Below are 11,758 nucleotides of genomic sequence, written 5' to 3' on the forward strand. Positions count from 1 at the left end.
AAACAACGCCCTCCCGTCGAAAAGGACCGAAATCCACCACGCCATCATGGCCCTAGGGCCACAGAAGACGACGCGGACCAGCAGCGGCTTCGGCGGAAGGGAGAGGAACCCTAAGATTATTTTGGAAGAGGAGGCGGCGCCTGCAGAATGCAATATGATTACGCACGCACGTACCATGGCCTGCAATTATTTGACGCCGATTGTACGTAGGTCTTATGCCTGTTTACTCATTCCATCACGAGTCGCAATCCAGACAATTGCTCACTAGCTGCGTCCATAATCTGCCCCGTCGATCTTATTCTAGCCACGAGAGTTACTTGAATGAAAAAGAAAAAAAGAGTTACATGAATGAGACCAATAATAGACAGCAGTGGCAATGCTTGGACGCCCCCAAAAGGGGCCGAAATCCTACTCTTGCATCCACGACTGGTGGCCACGTGAGACGCCACCAGCCGGCTTTTCTTTCTTTCTTTCTTTCTTTCTTTCAATTAGACAAGAAACATTTTTGCATATGTTGATCATCCTGCTGGCTGACGCGGTAGATCATCGTGTAGACGTCCGTATTGTCCCTCTCCCCTTCTCGACATAACATTCCTGTGCAGTTCGACAGGGACAAGACGTAGCCAACTGCATCCGTCTCCTCTCTTTCTCTTGGCTGGTGGGAAATACTTACATAAATTTTAATTTTTGTGGCCATGCCATGACATGGATGATAGTAGATGGGTTGAGTTTTCTAATTGAGTTTTTGGTCAAATTTATCTATGCTTTTATTGAGAAAGATGGATGACAATTGCTACAACTCTGTTATTTCTTCTGCTTAGGATACTAGTGCTGAGAAGGGCGCCCAATAATTCGAGTATTTTGTGTCTAGATTGATTGATACAGTGTTATGTCCCTGCGCATGCCTGCAGATTGCCTCATCTGTTCAACCCTATTTTTGTTAGTCTGACCCCTCCCAAATCAACACAAATATCTTAACCATTTCCACTTATCAATAGGTGCCAAAGGCAACACGCTAGACGAGCACTAGGTCAACACTATAAAATGATTTCTCAATTTCTATACTGCAGGGGCTTGGCACATAGCAGCACACGCGATACAGATGCTCGCAATGCCTTGAATATGTTAACGAGAACACAATATTAATCTACGGACATGGGTGTAATTTTTGTTATTTCTGTGTTCTTTGTACTGCCATGACACGATGAATAAATAAAAGTTTTCACGAAAGAAAAGACGACAATATTTTCGTAAAAAGGATATAATTCGAGCCCACAAATTGCATTCCCTTAGTCGAGCCGTAGATAAGATTTTTTTTTCTTTAGCGAAAGGGGTTTCCTGTCACAGATTGTGCTTTAGCAAAACTGTATATATAAATCTTCGGAAAACAGCTCGCATAACTCGAGCCGACAAACTATATTCGCTTAATCATCGTAACTAATTAACGCAAGAAATGGTGTCCGTGCGCAAATAAGAAAGAAGAACTAATGGAGGCATGGAGCCCATCCATGAGACACAGCATTCATACACGGTTAATTAGGCATACATCTGTAATACTGTCATATATACACACACACCAAGGCATTTGAAGATCAGAACACGCACAAAAATAAAAATCGGATACGGGCTTGAGCTTGAACACACAGATTCAGGAACTCATGCGCTGGGTGACTTGCGATTGATCGATCTCCTTCATGGCAGTGCATCTTTTCCCTGATATCAGAGACCGAATTGAAGGTGTTAATTAGGAGAACATGTCGATCGATACTGCTAATCAGCACGTGTGTATGCTTTGATTTGAGGAGAAAGGTGCACTTACGCTGGACTTCTTGCAGTAGAGGATGGCGTCGTGGACGGCCGTGTCGGCATTGCCGTGGCACCACTCGACGGCGCTCGACGTGGACCCGCGCGACGGGCTCCCCGCCGGCGCGACCCTGTTGTGTGCGTGCCTCGCCCTCGCCTTCCGGTACAGCGGCATCAGGAACCGCACGTACCTCAGCAGCACCTTCCACGGCGACGACCCGCGGCGCCGCCTCGCCATCGGGCGCTGCCCGCCGTGCTTGCTCGTCGCGCTGGAGCACGCGCTCAGCGACAGCGGCGTGCTCTGCGCCGAGTGGAACAGCGGCGACGACGGAGGCGACAACCGCCGCACGGCGTCCATGGCGCGACGGGCCACCGAGCCGTCGCCGTCTTCTTGCACAGAGGTGCCGGAGCAGCCTCCGGGCTCGCAGGGGAGGAGCCGGCCGCCGCGGAAGATCTGGCTGGCGCTGACCAGTTGCGCCGGGGACGCGGCCCCACCGTCGGCCGGCACCGGGAGGCCGAAGTCAAAGTCGCTCGCCGTCGGCGTGGTCCACCGCATGGAGAAGAGCTCCGCGGGGTCCTCCATGTCGATGAAGGAGGACCTGGAGCCGCCGAAGGAATACTGACCGGCGTCGGCGGCCAGGCGGTCCACGGAGAGCGGCGCCTGGTTGAGCCAGCCGTAGGAGAAGCTGTCGCCGAGGTCCTGCGGCGAGCCGCTCACCTCCATGGGCCGCGTGCGCGTGTCTATAGCGAGCAAGTTAGACTGGTTGTACGTGTGGTGTGCGGGGTGCAGCACGCGCGCTGTCTGAGTCTGAGGAGAGGAAGCTCGGCATGGCGCAGATATAGTCGCGCCGCGCAGGCCACTCGCCCGCCCCACCGCCACCGCGCAGGCCAGGCCGTTGGGTGCAAATGAAATGCCCATGTTGCCCCTGCCCCCAGTGCCCTTGTCCTCTCTCTTTCTCGTACACTATATTTTTTCGTGCTTTTGTCTGCTTGATAACGTGGGCCGGAAATATGCTCCAAGATTTAGGACGTAGCACTAGCGGGCATAAACGACCGGACCAAGTTGAACTAGTGACACAACGGCTGCGAAGGGTGGCTGGTCATTTCCTAGCTACCAAAAGCAAAGCATCCGAAAATGACAAGCATCCCAACAAACCCTCGAACCAAAACCGATGTGGTCTCCGTCAAAGACAAACTTATGTTGCCACGCGACGAAGACGAAGCGCTTATTATACGGGCGGGTTAGTCGGGTGGTTGGGATAATCGTGACAAAACCCAGCGATCGATCGATCCATCGACGACGTTGCCGCACGGGCACCTGTCCCGTCCGTAGCACAAGTAGAGTTTAATTAGATTAGAGTAGGACTTGAGTCCTGTCCTGCACGCTGCCAGTGAGTTTCTCACACACGCTCTGCTTGTAGATCCGAGCAAACCCTAAGCTTTTCTTGGACAGGGCATGCATATTGAATTCATGCTCCAGCCAACTCATCCAAAAGTCCGAACTGATGGAGAGAGGCGGGCTACAAGGGATCTGCCCTGGGTGGATTTGTTCGGAGCTGGTCGTAGTTTGTCTACGTTTGCGTTTCTTCATGCTGGATCCTTTCGATCTACGCTACTCTTCATCGGCGATGGTTGCTGTTCTGTTGCGCTGGTCCTATGGGGCCTTATCACGACGACTTCCCGACTGCCTACTAAACAAGTTTTGCCCGGCTCCGAAGAGGGAGCGGCGATGACGGCGACGGGCCTTCGGCTCGCTTCAATGCTTGTAGTCATTGCTAGGTGGTTTACGGACCTAGATGTAATTTTTATCATTTCTGACGTTCATTGTATTGCCATGAGTGTAAAGATGAATAGATTTGAAGTTTTCTCCTTAAAAAAAATCAACTGGGCACGGGAGGATGAGCAGCATCCATCCATCGACCGAAACCAATCCTGGATGGATTCCGGGGAAGGGAAAAAGAAGCGGGCGAGACAGGCTGATGCGGCCCTCACGTTGGGAGATCTCCAAAGGCTGCTCCGAATTCGGCATATGCGTGGTGCTACGCTACGCCTCATCATCATGTCACATCACAACTTGCAAATTAAGCAGCATTTCGTAGCAACCCCATGAGGGCAGGAGGCAGTGCGCGGCCAGGCGAGGCAGTGCGTGTGCGCGAGGAGCAAGCTCCCTTCCATGGCGACCAAAGCGCAGACGCGGCGTTACGACAGCGAAACGGAGAGGGGAGAAGGGGGAACAGGAGGAGGGACTCACCTGTCACGACTTAGGAGCGGTAGGAGTTCGCCGGCGGCGAGGGAGGGTAAGAAGAGATCTCAGGGAGCTAGCAAGAGAGGTGAGAAGCTAGGACAAGGCAGCGAGAGGAGGAAGAGGAGCATGTGGCTCAGAATATTTCATTTCAAATCTTCGATGCCTATCCACAGTGAGACACCTCGCTTATATACTCGCGAGTGCCACCCGAACTCATACGGCCCACGGCCCACGCGATTATAAGGCTCACGGCCCACAAGCACACACTTGAATTCAAACACTCCCGCGACTACTTTACGCCTTCTTCGCGCCTTCTTTACGTCTCCCTTGTCTTGCACGCACCTTTGCCACCTCCAGAGTACTGACAATACCTCCCCCTGAAGAACCAGCTTGTCCCCAAGCTGGTGCAGCTGGATAGTGATCCTTGAGCACCTGATAGTCTTCCCAAGTGGCTGAGGACGTGGGAATTGTGGTGCACTTGACCAAGATCTGAAGATGCGATGCGTTCCCTTTTTTGACCAGGCGGCGATCCAGGATTTCTTCCGGTTGCACTCCAGGCAGAGACAAATCCAGCGGAACAGGCAGTGTAGTGAACACCGGAGTATGATCCGGTACGTGAGCTTTGAGCTGAGATACATGGAAAACTGGGTGAACCATACTGCCTCACGGCAACTCCAGCCTGTATGCTGCATTTCCAATTTTCTCCAGAATCTTGAATGGCCCAAAATATTTGAGAGCCAGTTTGGGGCATGGGCGATTGACCACAGACGACTGGGCATATGTACCAAGTAAAGCCGGTGGTTTCTTGGTCACGACCAGCTAAAACGAAAGTTCCCCCTGCAGGTGCCGTTTTCCCCGCTGCCAGGCTCCCACCAGAGAGAGATCCAATTTCCGTTTTTCTAGAGCAAGCTGGCAGATACACTGTTTCTCCCACCACAAACTGGCAATCAGACCTTTTTCTGTCAGCAAACTGCTTATACTTGCACTGAGCTCTTGCTAAATGGTCTTTGAGCAACGCTGTGTGTTCATTCTGAGAGGCCAACCAAGTTTGAACATCCGGATTCATGGAAACAGACTGACCTGCTAACTATCCTACATTCGGGTCTTGTCCATATAATGCTTTGTAAGGAGTGCAGCCTAACAAAGAGTGATATGTAGAATTATACCAAAACTCTGCCTGAGGAAGCCAGGCCGCCCATTTAGCTGGAGAAGCATGAACTGCACAGCGTAAGTACATTTCTAAGAACTGGTTCACATGCTCTGTTTGACCATCCGTTTGGGGGTGATATGCTGTGCTCATCTGAGTTCAGTGCCCCACACTCGAAACAATTCTTTCCAGAATGCACTTGTAAAAATCTTATCTCTATCAGAAACTATGGACAAGGGCAGTCCATGAAGTCTGACAATGTTATTGAGAAAGACCTTAGCTACTGAGGCTGCTGTAAACGGATGTTTCAGAGGCACAAAGTGACTTACTTTTGTGAAACGATCCACCACCACGAGGATAGCACTAAACCCCTCTGATTTAGGTAATCCTTCAATGAAGTCCATACTAATGGCTTGCCATGGTCGATCTGGTAAAGGAAGAGGCTGTAGCAACCCAGGTGTTCTGCACAGCTCATGTTTAGCCTGTTGACAAGTATTGCACTGCTTCACAAAATTTTCCACATATGTTTTCATACCAGTCCAACTAAACAATTGCTTCACTCTGTGGTGAGTAGGAAGTATGCCAGAGTGTCCTCCCACTGGTGATGAATGAAAAGCCTGGATGAGCTTTGTTTGCAGACCTGCATTTGCTCCAATCCAAATTTTATCCTCATGTTTAATGAGCCCCTCTTGCAAGTGAAATCCAGGACAAGCTTTGTTATCCACTGCTAGCTTCTGCAACATCTGTTGTGCAGCAGGATCCACTGTATAGGAATTCAACACTTCTTGTATCCAGACAGGCTTGCTTGTAGACATTGCTTGGAGAGGAAATAAATGAGCCACTCTGGAAAGTGCATCTGCTGCAGTATTTTCCACTCCTTTTTTGTATGGATAGTGAACTGCAGTCCTACCAGTTTTGTCATGGCTTTTCTCTACAAGTCTGAAGTGAGAAGTTGATCCCCTAAGTGACAGAGGCTTTGGTGGTCTGTTTTGATGACAAAAGGTGCTCTGGCCAGGTAAGATCTCCACCTGTCTATGGCCATCATGATTGCCAGAAATTCTTTCTCATAAATGCACAGTTTCTGACTAGCTACTCCAAGTGCCTTGCTATAGTAAGCAATGGGATGCCCCTCCTGAGAAAGAACAGCTCCCACTCCAGTATTACAAGCATCTGTCTCCATAGTGAAGGTTTTTGCAAAGTTTGGTAAAGCTAGAACAGGAGTTGTGGCCATGGCCTGTTTCAACTGCTGAAAAGCTGCTTGAGCTGTGTCAGACCACTGAAAAGCTTGTTTCTTCAATAAAACAGTGAGAGGCCTAGCCAACAGACCATAGTTCCTCACAAACTTTCTGTAGTAACATGTTAGCCCCAAAAATCCTCTCAACTCAGTAACATTAGTTGGTACATGCCAATTAACCATAGCTTCTGTTTTTGCAGGATCAGTAGCTACTCCGTTGTCAGAAATAATGTGGCCCAAATATTCCATTGACTGCTGAGCAAAAACACACTTACTCCGTTTCACATATAACTGATTTTGTGCCAGAATTTCAAACACAGACCTCAAGTGTTGAATATGATCTTCTAGTGTGAAGCTGAATACTAGAATGTCATCCATGAATACTAACACAAACTTTCTGTTAGGCCCTACCATAAACACATTCATATTGCATTGGAATGTGCCTGGAGCAGTAGCCAGTCCAAAAGGAACCACCCTGAATTGGAACTGGCCATGGTGTGTCTTAAATGTTGTCTTATGCTCATCTTCTTCTTTCATTCGAATCTGATGATACCCAGCCTTTAAATCTAGTTTTGAGAACCACTTAGCACCGCCTAATTCATCTAGTAACTCATCAATCACTGGTAGAGGAAACTTGCTTTTAATGGTGATATCATTCAACTTTCTGTAATCCACACAGAACCTCCAAGTGCCATCTTTCTTCTTTACCAGGAGAATAGGAGAAGCAAAAGGGCTAATGCTTGGTGTGATCAAACCAGCTTTTAGCATTTCAGACACTTGTCTCTCTATTTCATATTTTTGTAGTGGAGAATATCTGTATGGCCTGCAATTTACTGGAACAGCCCCAGGAATGAGATGAATTTCATGATCCAGTGGTCTGTGAGGGGGCAAAGTCTGAGGATCTTTGAACACAGTGTGATGTTGTTGTAGTAATTCTTGTACAGCAGGAGGAACTGGAGTTTCAGGTGCCATCACAATTCTGTTTAACACAGCAGTTGCCAAAACTTCATTGCCTTTTTCCCATTTTAACAGTTGTTCAGCTGTGACTTCTGTAATCTCTGCTGGTTTTGCAGGTAACACACCCTGTAACTTCACCTCTTGTCCTGAATATTTGAACTGAATCCACTTTTCTGCCCAGTGACATTGCATCACTCCCCATTGTTTTAGCCAGTCCATGCCCAAAATGATGTCATGTCCCCCAAGAGGAAGCACATGCATTGCATTTGTGAAGTTATGACCTTGAATCCACCAGGTTAACTGAGAAACTTTTTTAGAACATTGTACCAGTTCTCCATTAGCCACTTTTACCTGCATAGGCCTATTCAAGTTCTCCACCTTAACATTTATCCTGTTGAGCAGTGCTTGATCCACAAAAGTGTGGGTGCTCCCTGAGTCCACTAATATGAGCACCACCTGATTCCCCACCAAGGCTCTCAGTTGTATGGTTTTTGGGTGAGTTGCACCTGACAAGGCAGTAACTGAAATAGTAGCACAGTCTGTTGTAGACTGCTCAACGAGAGCATCCAAAAGGGCATCAGAAATTATCTCATTCTGCACCACTGTTTCTGCTGTTTTCAGTTGAGCCCCAGTCACAGGTAACTGACTGCATACATGCCCCAGAGTGAACTTCTCTCCACATTTATAACACAGGCTGTTAGCTCGTCGATATTCTTTCAACTATTTTGCCTTCCACAGATCACCAGTAGCCAATGCCGGCCGAGTGTCAGATTTGGTAAAAGCAGTCTTCTGGTAAGATCCTCTGACTGTCTTCTGCTGCAGTAACAGTCCTTCCTGAACCGAAGCATACATCGCTGCCATGTGGACATTTGTAGGTATCTGAAACTCCACAGCTGATCGTAACTCTGATTTGAGCCCCATAATGAAACGAGTTACCAGGAAAGTATCACTGATTGATGGTTCATACAACTTGATGGTGTAGACCAGCTGAAGAAACTTTTGCTTGTACTCCTCCACTGTTTCCTCCTGTTTCAGCGACATGAGGTCCTTCATCTTCTGCCTGTATACATTCACATCAAACTCCTATACTACCGCTGCAAAAAACTGCGGCCAAGTGTGATATGCGCTGTTTTGTTTAAAGGCCTGATACCAACTTGCAGCGTTATTAGTCAGATACAGGGAGGCGGAGGTGACCTTGAAATTGTCAGGTATGCTGTATAACTTGAAGAACGCCTCACACTTATCTAACCAGATCCTGACATCACTGCCATCGAAACGGGGAAAATCCATTTTGGGCAACCACGGCCTCTTGCCTGAATTTTCCTCCTGAACTGACTGCACAACTTGCTGGGACAGAGAGGTATTGGGCGGTACCTGGACAGGACGAGGCAGCCCCTGAGCAACGAACGGTGGCCCTAGGCCCAGAATGACGTCTGACACTTCCGGCACTGTCAGCGACGAGGTCTCCGGTACCTCTGGCGGTTTCCCCTTCTGAGCGACATGGAATCGGCTCTGCTGAACCTGTCCCAAGGTGTCGCAGGACAAATCCACCTTCACTTGGACTTGGTCGAGCCGCGCCGTTTGCTCCGTAAGCTTGGTGTCGAGCGCCGCCAGCTGCGCGCAGATCCCGTCGACCACCTCTAGCTTGCGTTGCGCCGCCCTGATCTCGGCGAACTCCTTCAGCATGCGCTCTTGGAACGCCTCCATCTCGTCCGCGATGAAGCGCGACTGCGGATTAGGCTTGAATGTCGTCGTTGTGGCCGATTAATCCCAAATCAACCCACCTCGGGTCTGGATTTACACAGATTAAGCGCGCAGGCGATCCGCTACCGTCGGCACGGATTTGTCGGGTATGATTCGGAAAAAAAATTCATCGCACGGCGGAGCGAGGAGGTGGCTCTGATACTAGATTGTCACGACTTAGGAGCGGTAGGAGTTCGCCGGCGACGAGGGAGGGTAAGAAGAGATCTCAGGGAGCGAGCGAGAGAGGTGAGAAGCTAGGAGAAGGCAGCGAGAGGAGGAAGAGGAGCCTGTGGCTCAGAATATTTCATTTCAAATCTTCGATGCCTATCCACAGTGAGACGCCTTGCTTATATACTCGTGAGTGCCACCCGAACTCATACGGCCCACGGCCCACGCGATTACAAGGCTCACGGCCCACAAGCACACACTTGAATTCAAACACTCCCGCGACTACTTTACGCCTTCTTCGCGCCTTCTTTACGTCTCCCTTGTCTTGCCCGCACCTTTGCCACCTCCAGAGTACTGACATCACCCTGAGCGCGACGATGAGGCTAGGGAGGTCGGGGACGGGCCAGAGCAGCGGTTGGGGCGACGAGATGTGGGCCGCCGAACGAAGAAGACGACGACGGCTGCGGCTACGCGACACCCCGGCTCGAGCTGGTTCCCTGAACGGAAGAAGCCAAACGCGGCGATCCTCCTAGACGTCTTCCGGCGCGACGACGATGACGGTGGTCACGGCAACGACGAGGGGGCCGCGGTCACCGCGTGATCTGATGAGTTCAAATCGAACTAGAGGGGGAAGGAAACGATGGTGATTTGGGGGCTAGGGTTCCGAGGAGGGAGGGAGGTGCGCCCAATGACTTGTAGGCGATGGGGGACGCCGCGGCGCCATGGCGGATGGTCGCCACGTCTCCTGCCTCCCCTGTAGCGGAGGTGGGAGGTGACCCCCAGTTGGGCTGGGCCTCCCTCTGCACTTGAGGTCCAGCCCAACAGTAGATAGGTTTCCCCCTTTTTTGCTTTATTTCTTTTTCTATTACCGTTTTGCAATAATTTGGATACCCAATGAATTTTGCTAAATATGAAACTTAGCACATAATTTAATTGCATTATGGTGGGGTGGCACAAAAAGTTTTGAGGCCAATTGGAACTGTTTAAATTTATAGTTGAATTAAAATGCTTTTATTTAATCTTGTTGTTCCTCTAAAAGAATTCCAGGGGCAAATTGGGAAACAAAATGAGGTTGGTTCCAACATGTTCATTACTTAGTGAATATTTGCCACCCATCGAACATTTTTATTTGATAGTTTGAAGAAATAATAATTTGACTAGTTATTTGAAATTTGTATTTGACTCGGTTTTCATCAAGTGACAAAATGCTTTACAACATGATGACAAGGCAAATTATGGTGAGGTTACTATAGCTAAATTATCAGGGTGTTACACATAGGTCTATAGTAAAAACGAAATTCCATATTCACAGAAACGGAAAGTTCCGTTTCCACGCTTGTTCCACCGGAAAACGCCTTTCTGTTTTTGTTTCCATTTCCGCATAAAAAGTTCCATTTCCACTTCCGTTTGGCAAATTCCCATTTTCGTTTTCATATTTCCTCTCCGTTTCCATATTTCCTTCGGAAAAGCGGAAAGTTTTCACTTCATCCCTAATGCTAGAATTGTATTAACCGGAAACTTGATACATGTGTGGATACATAGACAAAACACCGTGTCCCTAGTAAGCCTCTATTAGACTAGCTCGTTAACCAAAGATGGTTAAGTTTCCTAACCATAGACATGTGTTGTCAGTTGATGAACGGGATCACATCATTAGGAGAATAATGTGATGGACAAGACCCATCCGTTAGCTCAGCATAATGATCGTTCAGTTTTATTGCTATAGCTTATTCATGTCATATACATATTCCTTTGACTATGAGATTATGCAACTCCCGGATACCGGAGGAATGCCTTGTGTGCTATCAAACGTCACAACATAACTGGGTGATTATAAAGATACTCTACAGGTATCTCCGAAGGTGTTTGTTGGGTTGGCATAGATCGAGATTAGGATTTGTCACTCCGAGTATCGGAGAGGTATCTCTGGGCCCTCTCGGTAATGCACATCATAATAAGCCTTGCAAGCAATGTGACTAATGAGTTAGTTGTGAGATTATGCATTACGGAACGAGTAAGGAGACTTGCCGGTAACAAGATTGAACTAGGTATGAAGATACCGACGATCGAATCTCGGGCAAGTAACATACCGATGACAAAGGGAATAACGTATGTTGTCATTACGGTACGACCGATAAAGATCTTCGTAGAATATGTGGGAACCAATATGATCATCCAGGTTCCGTTGTTGGTTATTGACCGGAGAGGTGTCTCGGTCATGTCTACATAGTTCTCGAACCCATAGGGTCTGCACACTTAACGTTCGATGACGATTTTGTATTATATGAGTTATGTGATTTGGTGACCGAATGTTGTTCGGAGTCCCGGATGAGATCACGGACATGACAAGGAGTCTCGAAATGGTCGAGAGGTAAAGATTGATATATAGGACGATAGTATTCGGACACCGGAAGTGTCCGGGGGTACCAGGTACGTATCGGGTCACCGGAAGGGGTTCCGG

General features: G+C 48.6%; 1 protein-coding gene across 1 annotated transcript; it reads right to left on the minus strand.

Moving 5' to 3' along the window:
* Positions 1–1,454: 1,454 nt before the first annotated feature.
* LOC123100574 (uncharacterized) lies at positions 1,455–2,620 on the minus strand. Its single transcript, XM_044522482.1, has 2 exons — positions 1,820–2,620; positions 1,455–1,713 (listed from the first exon to the last, which is right to left on the minus strand). Exons 1-2 carry the CDS (start codon positions 2,525–2,527, stop codon positions 1,693–1,695), a joined length of 729 nt encoding a protein of 242 aa, XP_044378417.1. The 5' UTR covers positions 2,528–2,620; the 3' UTR covers positions 1,455–1,692.
* Between the last annotated feature and the right edge of the window lie 9,138 nt (positions 2,621–11,758).

Source organism: Triticum aestivum, chromosome 4D, assembly GCF_018294505.1.
Source record: "Triticum aestivum cultivar Chinese Spring chromosome 4D, IWGSC CS RefSeq v2.1, whole genome shotgun sequence".
NCBI classification, from domain to species: Eukaryota; Viridiplantae; Streptophyta; class Magnoliopsida; order Poales; family Poaceae; genus Triticum; species Triticum aestivum.

What these genes read in the sequence shown, in the direction of transcription:
- LOC123100574 (XM_044522482.1), bottom strand. Translation starts at nt 2,527, where the DNA reads ATGGAGGTGAGCGGCTCGCCGCAGGACCTCGGCGACAGCTTCTCCTAC. An exon ending in TCTACTGCAAGAAGTCCAGC is followed by an intron (nt 1,714 to 1,819) that starts GTAAGTGCACCT and finishes CTCTGATATCAG; the next exon opens with GGAAAAGATGCACTGCCATG.